Raw genomic sequence first — 18,741 nt, 5'->3', positions numbered from 1 at the left:
TTTGGCAATGTTCCTTCTGTTTCTGTTTGGTAGAATAATTTGAGGAGTATTGGTATTGAGTCTTCTTTAAAAGTCTGGTATTATGCTGTTTAAAACCTTCTGACTATGGCTTCTCTCTCTTTTTTTTTTTTTTCCTGGTGTGTAGACCAATAATGACTGCTTTTATTTTGGGAATAGGTAAAGGACTATTTACATAGTTTACTGATCTTGGTTTATTTTTGGAATGTGGTATTTGTCTAAAAAATTATCCACTTCATTTAGATTTTCCAGAGAAATAATGAAACTAAGAATTTATGTATCATATTGACATAAAGGATAACTACAAACAGTTTTATTCAAACACAAAAGAATATACTTTTCTTCTCAGCACCTATTGAAACCTTGTACAAGATTGACCATGTACTCAGTCATAAAGGAAGCCTCAGCAGATACAAAGAAGATTGAAATACCTCCTTGCATCTTATCAAATCACCATCAACTAATACTGTACTTACACCAAAACAGAAACGAGAATGATCATTAAATTCATAGAAACTAAGCAATTCCCTATGCAATGACAAGTGGGTTAAAGAAGAAATAGTAAAGAAATCAATGATTTTCTAGAATTCAATGAAAATGAAAGCACAACACCCCCAAATTTAAGGGATACATGAAAGCAGTGCTATGAGGAAATTGCATATCACTAACTGCCTTCATAAAGAAATTAGAGAGGTCTCATTTAACAGCACAGCTGAAAGCTCTACAAGAAAAAGAATCAAATTCACCAAAGAATAGTAGATTGCAGAAAGTAATCAAAATTAAGACTGAAATCATTCATTTGGAAACAAAGACAACAATATGAAATCAACAAAATCCAGAACTGGTTCTTTATGAAAATCAACAAGCTAGACAAACCCTTAGCCAAACTAACCAAAAGGAAGGAAAACAGCATCCAAATTAACTAAATCAGAAATGAAAGGGAAATACAACAGCAGATAGTGAGGAAATTTTAAAAATCATTAAGTCCTACCTCAAAAGCATGTAGTCCATCAAATTGGAAAACCTAAATGAAATGGATGATTCTCTAGATAGATACCAATTACAAAGGTTAAATCAAGGTCAGATAAACTGTTTAAATAGACAATTTCATGTATTCAGCCTGATTCTGATTCAGCATTGCCATGTTGTATCTGGTGACACTCTAGTTTGTACTTTTCCATTTTAGCCAAAATCACTGTGACTCATAAATAAGCAGAAATGTCTCTTTTCACAAACTATTGCTGTCCAAGTCCTAGAATAATATATTCCTTAAAAATTATTTATTTCTTATTCTTTAATCTTTTTGTAGGTTATTTTATTTATTTATATTTCAAATGTTATCCCCTTTCTAGTTTTGCCCCACAAGCTCCCTATCCCCACTGCCTCTTTGAAGCAGCTCCCCCTCCTGCCCACCCACTCCTGCTTCAGTAGCCTAGTGTTCCCCTATCCAGGGTCAGCAAGCCTTTACAGGACCAAGGGGCTCCCCTCCCAGTGATGCAAGATAAGGCAATCCTCTGCTACATATGCAGTTGGAGCCATGGGTACCCCCTGTGTACTCTTTGGTTGGTGATCTTAAAATTATTATATCCTTAATGACTTTTATTAAATATTTAAGGGAAGTTTCAGGAAATCATACTGTCTATGTCTGTCAATGATTTGTTATTATTTCTTGAAGGTATATCTATTATTAAACTAAATTTAGTCCAGTATATTTCTGTAAATAAAATACTTTAAGTTTTATGTGTTTTCATTCTTTCAGGATATACAAAATAATAATGACATTCTGATCTATTTCACACAAGACTTAAAAGTTTTAATCTTGAGTAGTATATCTCTGACAAACCATTCCAAGAGAGATGATATGTGAATTACTGATTTCAGAGTTCATAAAATCCTGTTAATGAACAACTTGTTAAATTAAGTCTTAGTTTTTCTTGATTTGTACACATTTGGAAAAGTAAAAATTAGTAAGTATGACAATTTATAGTTCAAATTGAAAATCTGTGAAATATTGTTAGTACAAAATCAAACCCATTATAATACTGACAAATTTCTAAATATGAGTAGAATATCATTTCACTCATGACATCAGAAAATTGGGGCACATATTCAGTTATATATTTATGTAAAATTAGCTATAGGAGATGTAACAAGATGAAAGATACCATATTATTAAACACAATACCATGATTAGAGAGTAGAGTTCTTTTGTGTTATCTATCTATCTATCATCTATTTGTCTGTTTATCTATCTGTCTGTCTGTCTGTCTGTCTATCATCTATCTACCTACCTACCTACCCATTCATTCATTTATCTTCACTGGGTTGTGTAACCATTCTGATGATTCTCCCATTAGTCTATTGTTTTATGTAGACTTTTTAATATTGCAAATTGATGTTTCTCTGATACTTCAGATAAAGGGATGAGGGACAGATAATATGGCTCCAGTTCTACAGAGTTGTCTTTCTATTGGTCTCTGAGATTCTCTAATATTATGTCATGTTTGTAGCATGGCTGGGAAATGCTGAGGGTTCCTCTAGAGGGACGTTAGGCACAGCTGCTGTGGCTCTACATTTCCTTCTCGGCACAGACCCAATGACACGAGAAAGTCCTTGGGTTTCCAAAATGGGTTTATTGACATGATGGATGATGATTGAGTCTGGTTGTGCATGCCTGAAACTCAGGGCAGACCTGAGTTAAATTCAGAGGGAGAGAGAGGGGAGAGGCTGGGGAAGAATTCTTAATTAGCTCCACCCTCTGGCTTTCAGGTACCTCATTAGTATGTAAATCTCTCCAGGGCCTGAGGCCTGTTCCTTTTGCCTGCTGGCCATAGACTTCTCTGTGGGAGGGGCTGTGGAGGGCTGAAGCTAAATGAAAAGAACCAGGGCCCCAGAGCAGAGATGAACTTCTGCTGTCCAATAAGGGTCTGGGGTTCCAAGCTCATGCTCGACCAAGTACCCAGCTTCTTCTCACAGCCCACCGCTCCACAATGTCATGTGTCAAATTGAACATAGCATAATGTTGGACCTCACTGTCTCAGTAATTCTTTATCATTCATGATTTTCATGGATCTTAAGGGGATTTTAATGTTAACCTAGTGTGCATGGATGGAAATGACACACTCAAATCCAATAATATATAAATATAAAATATATAATACACAGATATTTAATTATAAAAATTAATGTGTATTGATAAAAATAAAGAAAATATAAAACAAAATTCTTGCAAAACACTTGAAGATAGTTACTGTACATTAAATAAACTATTATTTAGTAACTTTCAATTATTTCCATATAATCTATATACTATTAAGGAAAATGTTTTGTGAAATTTTCCAAACTTTTCATATCTCACATAAGTTATTATTCACACTAAGAAGCACTCTCATGCAACAATTTTTGAATGCATGCCAGTTTTCTATAATTCTTTTCTATGAACATTATCATCAAAGATATTTTTAATTGCTATAGAACAATAAAGTGTTATTCTGTGCTGAATGGTATAAAATTTTAATTATATTTTATGTGCTCTCTATTAATTTGAGAGTATTTATTATCTCTAATGTTTACAGAAGAAAAATAGGGAATGAATTATTTAAAGCATATTAAATTGGTTAGAATATAAGAGGTGTTAGTCTTACAAACTACACTGATAGTTTAAGAATTTAGATTCTTCTGGTTTCATCTACTTAGTCCTGAAATAATTCAACTCCTCCTACTTCCATCTCTTTCTTTTAGACCTTTCCTTTGCTTTTTGTGTTATTTAAATGTGGAAGAACGCAAGGCAGTTTGTGATCTTCAGGAAACTGTTAATAATATTCTTGTGAATAGATTTATTATGTAAATACTGTTAAACTTATGAGAACTATAATATAACTCATTGGAAAAGTCATTATTCCTGCAAAACCTGGTTACAAAAATTGTGAGCTTTGCATATTGTGTCAGCCAGAGGCTCCTAAGAAATGTACAGAATCTCAAACCCATGCACATATGTTGGATCATACTAAGCATTTTAACATAGCTCCTCAGTGATTCATTTACACTAAATCTTTATTGGGAATTGAAGGTTTAGAAATTGTGGAAATCATTTTTAGAATATTTTGGCAATTGGGGAAATAGCAGTGATAATTGCTTACTTTCCTCATTCAAACCTTTCAAGAATAATGAATGTCCTTAGGTAATACTTATTTCACAATACATAGTACCTGAAGAAGTTAAACTCAGGACAGAGCTTCATAACTGCTCAGTTGAAAGTCAGAATGAAGTTGAAACTGCAGGGGCACAGACTAGGTAAGTCCTGGAAGAAGGTGATTTGAGACACAGACCAGGATCAAAGGTACTGTTGACATTGAGGACTAGGTCTTGTCTTTAAATACTAACTGTAGAATGCTTGGTGCTTGTTTCTCCCCATTTCAGGATGAGTGCCATAGGCAAGCAGCAAAGAAAATTTGATATTGAATATTTCCAGAGTGGTTAGGTAGTGTGTATTTCTCACATACTCACAATTGTTATTTAGGACTATAAGAACAGGAGCAATCACTGAAAGAAGTCAAGTAAAAGAGGCCAAATATTCTCATTTATTAATGTATTATTCTGAAAAGTACCATAAAAACCTGCAATGTGTCAGATATATATTACTGAGGGGGCTAGAAAATAAGTCAAAAAGGTCATCTGACTAGCAGTATCGTTTATTTCCCAAGAAAGTGAGAGGTTCGGAATTTACAACTTCCTATGCACATGGTAGAAAATATAATTTCGGAAAATCACACCCTGTCAGCAACAGTTTTAAATGGGATATAGTAGGAATTGCATATTACATATTTACCAGATAACAAAGAAAAAGTGCACAGTGACTCTTTCAAATAGAATGACAAACATTCTAAAATGTAAAAACAAATAATTATAATATAATCTAGGTATTGTAAGCAGCCAACATAAGTATATGTACAGAACAGAGGAGGTATTGTATGCACGAATTATTTAGCAGAATCAACTGAGTGGACTATTGGAAAATATTTTAATCCCTATTTGGGTGTTTCTTCTTTGTGTGCCATTAACCATTTAGTTCCCAGTTAAACACACACACACACACACACACACACACACACACACACACACACACACCTTTTATACATATAACAAGACTTAATTAGCACAAGAGCTGGGCAGAAGTTTTTTCCTGTATACTATTTTGTTAATTTGCCAATATTTCCATTATACAATTTGCCACGGTTCATCTGGACTGTCTTAACTCTAGTTAGCCAACCCACATGACCGTTATTTTAAGATTCTTACTCTATGGTGGCTTCCTCTTCCAGTCACTTTCTTCTCCACAATTTGTTTTCTCCTTTGATCTTTAACCCAGGAATCCTAAACCCTGGTTATGTCTCTTCCAGCTAGTTATTGGCTATTTATATCTTTATTTATCAATCACAGAGACTTGGGGGCAAGGTCACATAGCTTCAGTTGGCTCTGTGTGCAGACCCCCTCTTTACAGGGGATACTAGGTTTGAGGGTCCTCACTTGGCATTACAATACACAGCAAAGGTCAAACCTCAACAGTGGACAGTGGTGGTTTTACAAATATATTTAAAGCACTTGTTTCTGTAGGTGTATGAATGCGAATTATCATAACATTTAATGTGCGATATAGTCCATGAACACAAATAAGTACATGTTCCCCTTTTCAAATAACAAACTGACATAATATTCCCATAAAATTATTAAAGTTTGTCTCTTTTATGCTTCCAAACATCACAAGCTATCTTAAAATGTGTTAGCTGCATACTAATTATATCACTTCTGTCACCATTAGTATTTCATGTTGCCAATATCCTTCCATTACCTAGTAGTGAATGTCACTGCCTGAAATTTAGCATAATGGTTTTATATTAGTGTTTCCTAACTTTGTGGAACATAGAAGACATGGCAGCCTTAGCAAGGCCTTGGGAAAGAGTACAGCTGGGGTAAATGATCAGTGCTAAGAGCATTATTGGTTGAACTCTCAGGCATCATTGTGACCTCTTGGCTGTATTCCAGTTCAACAGCTCCTGAGCTGAGAAGACACATCAGAGATGCTTCAGAAATAATTGCGTAATAATGCATCAGGATAATCTAAAATTATAAAGTATAACATGTTACCTTCTAAGATTTGGTTTTCATAAAAATTTATGCATTTCCATTCATTTTTACTTATTCTATGAATTTTATTGTTTCACTTATTGAACATTTATCTATAATTTTACATATAAATTGGACACATATATAGTATATTAATAACATTTAAAAACAATTTAGTGGTTAATTAATTTGGCCTTGTTTAATTTACTTTCACTGTTTATATATGTAACAAATCATAACTGATTTTGTATTTTACGTTTAATATGCAATGAGTTCAAGTTATCTTTTTCATATGGATGAGGTCCTAGTAATTTCAAACATATGCTGACTACATGATATATTCCTTACCATGAGAAATGGGTGATCTCTCATTCCACTTAAGTCAAAAAGAAAAAATTCATAGTGCTAGATGGTATAAAACTCTCTCAATCTGTGATTCCTACAATTATGACTGTAATTGTTGTAATTAATCATAATAACAAGATTAGACCTTTAAAGTAATAGCCCACTGAGCTAAATTTTGGTTAGTTACATGATTTGTAACAACTATGCTAACATATAAACTATTTTGAATTTTTATTTTATTATGATAATTATTGGAGACCAACATCAATTTTCAGAGAAAAATATTAAATTTACAGACATTGGAATAATTGCATTACATAAAGATATTTATGAATGATAAAAATATTGAAATGTCCCATGTAAAATTCTTGGCAAGCAGCCCCAAAAGCTCTCTGCCTCTCCCCCTTTTTTGTTTCATAAACACGACTGAGCCTGTCTTATATTGCTAGTTCCTCAACCTAGAACTGAACTTAATACTTGCATGTAATTAAAATTGTATAAAAGCAAAAAGGAGGAAGGGGGATGGGATAAGGGTTTTCTAGAGAAAGAAATTTGGGAAAGGGGATGACATCTAAAATGTAAATAAATAAAATAAATAATAAACAAGAAAAAATGTTGAAATGTTTACATAAAAACATTGAATATTAAATACATTGAATAGTATTGATTTTATAGTTGTAAATTTTATCAAATCTTGTTTATTATGCATCAATACTGCAAATATTGGTGTACTTCTGTATTTAATGCAATCCTATGATCATGCATTAATAACCCATTCAGTAACAGCTTCTATTGCATCTTCCTCCTAGTTTCATTCTGTATGTAAATTTTATCACATATTTAGAATCCAGCTCTAACTAATATACTCTAATAGGAAAGATTTAGGTTGTGACTTACTTAAAGCACAGCAGACATCACATCAATTTATACTGCTTCAGTAACCAAAGATCTGAGTTATTTCCTTTGTAATTCAGCAATATTTAGAAAGAGGTGGTAAGTAAAAGACAGAGCGATAATTAAGAGGAATAACATGGGTATAGATGGAAATAGTTGCCAGATTCTGTCTTTAAAGTTGCTATTAGAATAATTTGACTCAACCTAAAAGCTCCCAAGTGCACAACTATTTTGATATTTCTATAGGTTTATATTTTTTATTCCCAATTTTTTTAGGTGGTTCAGATTTCCACATGCTACCAAAAGGTATTTCTATTTATGAAAATTGACATAGAGTTAAGAGCTCTATAATAAATAAATTCTAAGAGGTGAATGAGTAATCTTAAGTATATTTAATATTTGTATAAGCTACCAGTCTATCTACAATAAAACATAACTTCCAAATACAATAATGAACAAAGAAGTAATAGCACCTGCTTAATGTATCTGAGTATAGAATGCAGACAGGTGATATAATATTAAAAGTCAGTTTGCCTACAAATAGAATAGGTGCTATTTATCCCTGTTGAGGTGATAGTGAGAAGAGATAGCGATTAAACTGGTAGGTACAAATCTTCAGAGATTCACTTTTCTCTTGGTGATAAGGCTAAGACTAACACCAAAAAATGCAATACTTTGTGTTTTTATTCATGAGCATGTTTGTGTTTTTGTATTGGAAAATTTTTGTTTTAAATTGCAGCCATCTTATATGACTTACAAGAATAAGAATGTTAGGAAATAAATTAATACATAATCATATTAATACATGTTTTACATCTGAGTGAAAAGAAACTACATATATTACTCTCTGAGAAATTAAGACACTACTTGGGAAGACAAGATAATTCCAAGGTTAAATAGTCTTGCAGCCCAATCCTGATAACCTGAGATCTATCCTCTGAACCTGCATGGTGAAAGGAGAAAACATGCTGTCCAAACTTAACCACTTACACTACAAAATATCATACAACCTGTGCATACATACTTCATATAAAGAAACATAATATTTCTATTATTTTTTATCTTTTAAAATGCATGTTTTAAACATCTGGCTACACTGATTTATCTGTAAATTATGAAATAATCTAAAGAAGACAAATGCTTCTTTAAGTACTTCTTTATTTAGTGTCTTAAATACTATAACTTTATATGTAAAATCTACTAATTGGATTATGATAAACCTATCCATAAGTCTTTTGAGACTTAGTTTCCTTATCATATTAAACTTTAAAGAACACTATTAATATTAGTTGTTCTCTCATTAAAATTTTATTCATGTTCTCAGAGAGCTACTTCAAAGATACAGCATATATGGTCTGTTTGTATTTTATTAGAATGACTCCCTGATAATATTTTTGTCATTGCTATTTCATCTTTAAATTTTATAGATGCCATTGCATTATTTTTTAATGTAAAAACACATCACAATAAAGTATAAATACAGAACACAATGCTTCAATTTTAAGGACTAACAAATATAAAGTTTGTGGTGAGGTATTTACATGATAAAAAGCAACATAAAATGGTACAAGAGCAAAACAGAAATTGTGTTATAGTATATTGAAAATAGGTGTGACTCGAGTTTGAAAAACAAAAGTAAGAAAAACGTAAGTATTTTGGTGCATGAGTAACCGTGCTTTGCTCAATAGTTATTAGAAAAGCATCTACAGTTACTGTAAACACAAATGAATAAAAATATCATAAAAATAAACAAACAATATACATAAATACAATGCTTCAAAATGGTGTCAATTTTGAGACAGTATAATATTTAATATGCTTTGATAACATTTTAAAATAGTTAAAATGCAACAGGTCTTTGGTTTGATAGTACTGTCAGGTATATGTTTTATATTGTGGATGGAAAATGGTTCAATGCCCTCATGATGTTCATAACACCATTGTAGCAATGAGAATGTCTTCCAGTCCAAATGTTAATATAGTTCACAGTTTTACCAATGAATAAAGTTGTCGAGCAGCTGTTTCCTCCAGTAGTGCCCATAGTAGCTTTCAGCAGTATGAAAGCTAGCCAATAGTGATGAAAATTCAAGGCCAAACCAGATATCTTTATAACTTCATGCTGTATGATTCAAGTACAGAGTGCCTTCAGCAACAAGGTCATATCATTGACCTCTGGTGTGTAACCAATATTAATGAGAAGAGCCTGTGATTTTGGCAGGGATTGATGGAAACCCACTGGCCAACAAATTCAAAAGAGGGAACCTATTCACCCAAGATGGTGGATGAATGCAAGGCAACAACGTCATCCAGACACAGACAATAATGGCACATATGAACTTACAGTGATTGTGACAATATACATAATTCCTGTACAAGCTCAATCTGATTTAAAAAGTGTACTTCATAACTATTCCAATAATATCATGCTTTTTTTGCATTATATGTTATTGACTGCCTGAGTCATTTGTTCCTTAATAAATGTTAACTAGAATTACATTGTATACAAAAATGCAACAGAAAATTTGGGTTCTTACTAAAGCTTTAATAATGAATGAGTAAAGCTACCAGAACAGTTTTCACAATTCTTAATAAAGAAAATTGTTCCCATTTATTCTGAATATAAACTAAGAAACAATAATTGAAGTGCATGGAAGATGTTTCTTCGCACACATAATATGTTGTAAGCCAGTTTTACAAATAGTCAAGGCTTTACATATTACTACACTAAAACATGTTGTGCGATGTGTCTAGATATTCCTCATATGGGTTAGGAATTACTAGAATTTTTCAATGTCTCTTTTAATATCCTTGTATGATGATAGCACACTTTGATTGCATTAGGGATTAAATATAATGAGCATATTCTTGTATACAAATATACTCTTCACATACTGACATTGTACATATCTTATTTATAAGGTTTATTTTTCATTAATATATTTATTTTACTTTAAACATAGTTGTCTTTATGGTATTACAAATTACAAATGTTTGAGGTATTGCATATTAAATCCTTTGTCAGATGTATTAATTACTGTGAGTCTGTCACATTTTTATCCCTTTAAGCTTTTAAATATTTTAATTGACTCTTGCATTTTTCATAAGCATACGTTGATCACTATCCATTCTCCAACACTTTCTGAGCCCATGCTTCTTCCCTGTCCATCCCATGTAGGCTTGTGTAATCTTGTTACTGATTTCCCACCATGGCCAATTTTTTTCTGTTTATATTTTAGGGCTTATATTTCCCTATGTTACATTACCACCTTGTCTAGCTGCAAATGAGAAAAAACTGGAATGTCATTTCAGCAATTATTGATTGCCAATATCTCCTCAGATGGTATGAACTCTGTGTGTAACTGCCCTTTCCATGGTGGCATTTGGTCTACTTGGGCTTACACAGATCCTGTGCATACTGGAGCAATCACGGTGACTCTGTTTCCCCTTGCCCAGATACACTGCTTTCTTACAATCATCCACCACCTTTGGATTTCCCATGGTTCCTAACCTTCACACTGATTCCTGAGCAATTGAAAAAGGGCTGCTGTTTTAAATTTAGATGACATGCTCAATAATTTTTTTATTAAATTTTTTGAAATTTTTATACTAGTACATACAGATACATACACACACATGAATGCACACACACTTGCACGCACACACACATGCATGCACATACACATGCAAGCACACACACACATGCACGCACACACACATGCATGTACACACACATGCACGCACACACACACATGCACACACACATGCATCCATACACACACATGTATGCGCATGCACACACACAAACACGTATTGATTAGTATCGTTCTCATCATCTTCTGTCTGCTACACTTTATTAAAAGTTATGCTACCTACAAATGTCTTTCCTACATTGGTGAATTTTGCTTTGTTTTCTGGCTTTATGTTATCTGTATGACTATAAATTTAGAAGTATGCAGTGATGTATAGTACTCTTATTAGTAACAACACAATTGAAAAGCAGTGTCTGCTCCATTTTAGAACTATTAGTAGCCCATAGCTTAATGGGCAGTGGAAGTGTCAGGTCCACCTCCTCACAAAGTCATGATGTATTATTTACAGGCTCAGTCTGATGTGCACCATTGAAGCAGAAACTGCTGCTTTGAAAATGTGAATGCACTGGCTGGGTCATTGTAATAAACAAATATATCACAGATTGCTGAATTATTTTATGTTTCCTACAGTCCTTCTGACCCATCTCATATTATTATTAGAATTATTGTATGTTTGTGCATTTATTTCTTCATTTCTATGGAATCTGAAGTTGAATTCTTCTAAAGCTGCCAGTAATTTCATCTGTGTTGTCTGCAAGACCTTCCGTCTTACTCTGTGTACTTCAATCTGTGAGCTTTCTTGAGATTTATGTTGTTATCTATGCAAGAAGTAAGTGTTTTAAAGCATTTTGTTTTACTTTTTTTGTTTTTATTGAATTATTTTATTTATTTATAATCCCAATGCTGCCATACTTTCTTGCCCTCCTCACTGAGTTCTTTACCGATACCCCATCCTTGTTGCTTCTCAGAAGGTGCTCCCACTTCACCCTCCAACTTCTACCCATGCAACCACACACACCTAACCCCTGTCAGAATTCCCCTCCCTGGGGCATCAAATTTCTATAGGCTTAGGCCCATCTTCTCCCACGGAGGTCAGATAAAGTAGTCATCTGCTTCCTATGAGTCAGGGTTCATGGCCTAGCCTGTGTATGATCATTGATTGGTGGCTTAATCTCTGGGAGCTCTCAAGGATCTGGGTGAACTGGCACTGTTTCTCTTCCTATGGGGTTACAATTCCCTTCAGCTCCTTCATTCCTCCCCCTAACTCAGCTCAATGGTTGTCTGGAAATATCTGCATTTGTGTCTTTTGGTTTCTGGTAGAGTCTCTCAGAGGACAGTCACCCTAAGCTCCTGCCTGCAAGCACAACATGACATCAGTAATAGTGTTAGGGTTTGGTACCTGCAAATGGAATGGAACCAAGTTAGACAAGTCATCAGATAGCCTGTCTTTTAGTCTCTGCTCCAATTTTGTGCCTGCATTTTCTTTGGATAGGAACAATACTGGATGAGAACTTTTGAAGATGGTTGAGTGGCTTCATGCCTTTGCTGGGGGTAATATCTATCTACTGGAGGTTGTTATTTTCAAATTCTATCTCCCCATAGTTGGGCATTTTGCTAAGGCAAAACCCATTGAGTCTTGGTCACCTCTCACATCCCAAGTCTCGGGGATTTTCTAGTGCTTCTCACCACCCCCACAGCCCACTGCTGCCTATTCCCATTCATTCTCTTGGCTCCCTGGACTTCTCTTCTGTCTCATAAATAATCCTGCTCTGCTTTACCCCTCTTCCACACAAGTCACTTCCTTCCTCTGGTTCCTGTGATTATTTTGTGTAGTTTCTGTTTCCATGATCTGTCCATTACTGAGAGTATGGTGTTTACATATCCCACTATTTATTGTGTAAGGTTCAGTGAGTTTTGAGCTTTAATAAAGTTTCATTTATGAATATGGATACCCTTGTATTTGGGATGTAGATGTTCAGAATTATGAGTCCCTCTTCATGGAAGAGCATCCTTTGATGAGTATGAAGTGTCCTTCCCTGTCTCTTTTGTTATCTTTTGGTTGAAACTCTAGTTTATTAGGTATTATAATGGCTACTCAAGCTTGTTTCTTGGAACCATTTGCTTGGAATTTTTTTCAGCCTTTTATTCTGAGGTTGTGTCTATCTTTGTTACTGAGCTATGTTTCTTGTATACAGCAAAATACATAATCCTGGTTGTATATCCAGTAATGTTAGCTTTTGTCTTTTTATTGGAGAATTGAGCTCATTGATGTTGAGAGATATTAGAAACCAATGATTATTATGTCCTGTTTTTTTTTCTGGACATGAGATTATGTTTGTATGGTTCTCTTCTTTTGGATTTGTTCTGAGATGACTAACTTCTTATGTTTTCTTGGATGTAGTTACCCTCTTTGTGTTGTACTTTTTCTTCTTGTATCCTTTGTAGGGCTGGATTAATAAAAAAGATGTTGTTTAAATTGGTTTTGTCATATAAAATCTTGGTTTCTCCATTGATGGTGATTGACTGTTTTGCTGTGTAAAGTAGACTTGACTAGGATTTCTGTTCTCTTGGGGTCTGCATGACATCTTTCCTGGGTCTTCTGGGTTTTATAGTCTCTGTTGAGTAATCTGGTGTAATTCTGATAGGTCAGTAATTTTCCTTTACACCCTTTAATATTCTTTCTTTGTTCTGTGCATTTAGTGTTTTGAGTATTATGTGACAGGAGGATCTTTTTCTGGTATAATCTATTAGGTATTCTATATGTTTCTTTTTCACGCTGGCCGTCTATTTCTTTAGGTTAGGAAACTTTTCTTCTATGATTTTGTACCAGATGTTTTCAGTCTTTTTGTTGTGTCTGGATTTCCTGGATGTTTGGGTTAATAGCCTATTATACTTTGTGTTTTCTTTCACTGATGTTTTAGTATATTCTATGGTATCTTTTGTACCTGAGGTTCTTTCTTCTATCTCTTGTATTCTGTTGGTGATGCTTGCGTCTGCAGTTCCTGATCTCTCCCTAGGTTTTCTGTCTCCAGCGATTGTGATTTAATTATTATTCTATTTCTGTTTTTAGATCATGGACTGTTTTGTTCATTTCTTTTACCTGCTTAATTTTATTTTTCTGTATTTCTTTAAGAAATTTATTCATTTCCTCTTTAAGTGCTTCTACCTATTCACCTGTCTTTTCCTGTATTTCTCTACGGGAGTTATTTATATCATCCTTAAAGTTATCTATCATCTTCATGAGATGGAATTTTAGGTCAGAATCTTGGTTTTTTCAGGTATGTTGGTGCATACAGGGATTTCATGGTGGGATAAGTGTGTTTTAATGGTGCTAGATTACATGACATTTGTTGCTTATGGTTGTGTGCTTCCGTCTTGTTATTTGGTTATCTCTGGTGCTATTTGGCATGGGTGCCTCTTATTGGAGCATGCCTACTTGGAGGCAGTAGAGCTCTTTGAATTGAATTAGATCACCTCCAGGGAGGTAGGCAGGGATGTTTATGGTGGGGCTCTTGTGTTCCTCATGAGGGCAGGCCTCTTGTGTTCCTGATTAGAGCAGTTCTTCTATGTCCATGCTTAAGGCAGACCTCCTATGTCCTTGGTTAGGGTGAACCTCCTGAGACACAGTCAGGTTTTGGGGTCCAGGGGTAGGATCTACCACAGTTCCAGATGGAGGTACAGAGTAGAAGGCCTATGGGGCTTATGTGGATCAGGAAACATTCCAAATCTGCTGGGCTCTGTATGGGCATAAGGTCACAGCTAGTGGGCTTATTGGGTCAAGGGTCTCAACTGTGTCCATGGTTAAGCCTGACCTCCTTGGACAGGCAGTCTGTGTGGTGTGGAAGAGGGGCAGGTACACTGATCTTACCAGGTTGAAGGTACAGGCAGGAAGGAAGATGGGGATCCTGGAGAGAGGATATTTCCCGTATCTGCTGGCTCTATTAAAGTCCCTGTTGGTGGAGATATTGTAAGGGGGGGGGGGTCTCACCTGTGTCCCTAGTTATAGAAGATGTCCTTGGAGACAGGCATGCTGTGAAGTGTGGGAGAGAAGGCAGGCAGTGGATCTGCCTCAGAGGGAGGTGCAGATCGAAAGTATGATGAGGCTATGGCAGAGAGGAGAGATCCATCTTCTGCTCTTTGGGGGTTTCAGCTGGCTTGGGTATTGAGGCAGGGGTCTCACCTATGTTTCTAGATACAGCAGACACCTTGGAGGAAGGCAAGCAGGCTGTGGTAGATTTATAATTTTAACATGTAGAAACACCCAATTTTCCACTTGAGAGATTGTCTATATGAACTTACAAAGCAAAAATCATACTTCAAATTTTTTGAGTGATAAGATGCCAGTAATAATTACTTCTTTACACTGTAAAAATTAAAAAATTACATTGTATTAGCTATTGGTTTTACTGGTATGTAATAGTAGTAATCATGGGCACTTTGTCTTAATGGGATCATTAGGTAACCACTACTGACTGATTCTTTTTCAGGAATTGGTCCCAAAACCAGAATCTTATGCTAGTAGCACCATATGTTCAGTACTTAATCCTTCTAGCACCAAGTTTCCAGTACTTAATCACAGTAGCAACATGTTTCAAGTATTTAATGCAATGGGCGCTGCAGAGGTCAATTAATTTTCACTTTTGAGTATTAAAAGACTTTATGTATCTTAAGGATTAGAGAAATGGTAGTGTTTATAGGTAGAGCACTAGAAATCCCATCTTAAAGTAGATTTTGGATAATAATTTATGTTTTTTGGGGAAAGTGTATTTCCTCAACACATTGGGACATTTTCCTACACTAATACCCACTCCACATCTCAAATTTGAGGCATAAATTTGAACTCATGAAAAATTTAAAGCATTAATTCAGTGATAGTATTTTATATAAAATGCATTCTTAAGTTTAAGTATATGTTTAAAATTATAATAAAAATCAATTGTATTTACATAAGTTAATTCACTTAATATAATTATATTGAGGCATATACTAACATTGAAATAATTTACATGGAGTCTTTGTGTACATGCAAAAAAAAATAAAGTCTTACTGTTTAATTGGCTTACAAATTTTTTTTTTTCTCTTTAGATCTGAATGGAGGACATGGCAGCAGGAAACCATTGCACAGTGACTGAGTTCTTCTTGGCTGGACTCTCAGAGAAGCCAGAACTCCAGCTGCCCCTCTTCCTCCTCTTCACAGGAATCTATGTGATCACTGTGGCAGGGAACCTGGGCATGATCACACTGATTGGGCTCAGTTCCCACCTGCACACACCCATGTACTACTTCCTCAGCAGTCTGTCCTTCATTGACTTCTGTCAGTCCACTGTTGTTACCCCTAAAATGCTGGTGAGCTTTGTGACGGAGAAGAACCTCATCTCTTACCCCGGATGCATGACTCAGCTCTATTTCTTCATCACTTTTGGCATTGCAGAGTGCTACACATTAGCTGTAATGGCATATGACCGCTATGTTGCCGTCTGTAACCCCTTGCTTTACAATGTAACCATGTCCTATCAGATTTACAGTCCTCTGATTTCAGGGGTGTATATTTTTGCTGTGGTTTGCGCTTCAATAATCACTGGCTTCATGATCCAGATTCAGTTCTGCAAATCAGATGTGATCAACCACTATTTCTGTGACCTCCTTCCCCTCTTGAAACCTGCATGCTCTAATACGTATATCAATGAAAGGTTAACTCTATTTTTTAGTATGTTTAATATCTGTGTTCCAGTGCTGACAATTATTACTTCCTACATCTGCATTATTGCCACCATCCTCCACATTCGCTCCAGGGAGGGCAAGTTTAAAGCCTTCAGTACTTGTAGTTCCCACATCTCTGCTGTTGCTATCTTTTATGGTTCTGGTGCATTCATGTATTTACAGCCATCATCAGTGAATTCTATGGACCAAGCGAAATGGTCATCTGTGTTTTATACTACTGTAGTACCCATGCTGAACCCCTTGATCTACAGCCTGAGGAATAAGGATGTCACTCTTGCATTGAAGAAAATACTTGAAAGAAAAAAATTCATGTAATCAGAAGTCATGTGAAGACTATTTATCATAGAAAAGTAATGAGAAATCCATAGAAGTATTTTTGACTCCACCTGTTATTATTATTACATATTTGCTAGGATCCTTTGATAATTGTTACAATTACAAATTACACCTTACTTTTCTAGCACCTAATATTTATATGTTTATCAGAATCAAAACTGTATACAAATAGTATGGATAACACTAATTGCAATGCCCATAGATGATATTCCATCATGTTGTGTATTTTTCTTCATATTTGATAAACATTACTTTAAAATATATAAACCTCCTTCTTAATTACAACAGAATGATACCTTTTTAAATTTTTTTCTTTCATCTTTTATTACAGTCTAGATTTTATTCTCCTCCCAGTGCACCCTCTGACTGTTCCACATTCCATATCTCCTCCCTCTGTGTTCACAAGGATATCTTTACTCCCAACAGTCCCACCGTACCAGACCTCCCCACTCCCTGGGGCCTCCAGTCTTTTGAGGGTTGGGTACATCTTCTGTGACCCATTCTATACCAGGCAGCCTACTGCTCTGTATGTGTTGGGGGTCTCATATCAGCTGGTGTATGTTGCCTGGTTCATGGTCCAGTGTCTGAAAGATCTTAGAGGTCCAGGTTAGTTGAGACTGCTGGTCCTCTTACAATTGCTCTCCTCCTCAGCAAGTATAAAGGAAGGGTGCACAAGAGTAGCTGGGCTAGCACCCACCGAGAATATAGATTGGTTTAAATATTAACTGCAACATGGGATGTTCCTTATCACATTCAGTAGGAGATGGGTGTTCTTACTCCTCAGATAAAACTTTCAATAAACATGCTCATATGTTAACGTAATCTTTATTTGTCTAATATAATTGTTGCCTCTGAGGCTTACAGCCTCCATATGCTAACCCAGGCTTAGTTCTCGAAGATCTAGCCTCTCTACTAATATAATCTAGGCCTAGAATTTTTCCAGCCTCTGAGACATACTGCTGAATAAACTCCCCCTTTCTAGATCTTCCTGCTCTCTGGCTACCCAGTTTAATTCATCTGTCTGGCTCAAAATGCCTCTCCAGGATGATTGATTTGAATTGGTTTCTCTCACTTGTATCTAAATTGTTCCACTTGACCTAAAACCACCTCTAGGATAGTGAAAATTATTCTCAAAAATAAAAGAATTTCTGGGGGAATCACCATTCTTGACCTCAAACTGTATTACAGAGCAATAGTAATAAAAACTGTATGGTATTGGTACAGAGACAGGCAAGTAGATCAGTGGAATAGAATTAAAGACCCAGAAATGAACCCATTACACCTATGGCCACTTGATCTCCGCCGAAGAGCTAAAACCATTCAGTGGAAAAAAGACAGCATTTTCAACAACTAGTGTTGGTTCAACTTTAGATCAGCATGTAGTAGAATGCAAATTGATTCATTCTTATCTCCTTGTATAAAGCTCAAGTCCATGTGGATCAAGGACCTCCACATAAAACCAGAAACACAGAAACTAATAGAAGAGAAAGTGGGAAAGAGCCTTGAACACATTGTCACAGGGGAAAAGTTCCTGAACAGAACACCAATGGATTATGCTCTGAGATCAAAAATAGACAAATGGAACCTTGTCTGCTCCAGTAAAGACACCATATCCTGAGCCATTTTAGAAAAACCCCTGCACTCAGAGCTGTGGGTTGGAACCCCCTCCCACAACCCTATGCCCAGAACTGCAACTGGGTGCCTTGGGCACTCA

General features: G+C 35.4%; 1 protein-coding gene across 1 annotated transcript; it reads left to right on the top strand.

The window, feature by feature from the left end:
* The first annotated feature begins 4,252 nt into the window (after positions 1-4,252).
* On the top strand, positions 4,253-17,784 carry LOC143438827 (olfactory receptor 8G18-like). The gene is made up of 2 exons (XM_076924510.1): positions 4,253-4,311; positions 16,056-17,784. Exon 2 carries the CDS (start codon positions 16,062-16,064, stop codon positions 17,004-17,006), a length of 945 nt encoding a protein of 314 aa, XP_076780625.1. The 5' UTR covers positions 4,253-4,311; positions 16,056-16,061; the 3' UTR covers positions 17,007-17,784.
* The last annotated feature ends 957 nt before the right edge of the window (positions 17,785-18,741 follow it).

This window comes from Arvicanthis niloticus, chromosome 26, assembly GCF_011762505.2.
Source record: "Arvicanthis niloticus isolate mArvNil1 chromosome 26, mArvNil1.pat.X, whole genome shotgun sequence".
Lineage (NCBI taxonomy): Eukaryota > Metazoa > Chordata > Mammalia > Rodentia > Muridae > Arvicanthis > Arvicanthis niloticus.
This window is presented reverse-complemented; position numbering and strand designations above follow the sequence as displayed.

What these genes read in the sequence shown, in the direction of transcription:
- LOC143438827 (XM_076924510.1), top strand. Translation starts at nt 16,062, where the DNA reads ATGGAGGACATGGCAGCAGGAAACCATTGCACAGTGACTGAGTTCTTC.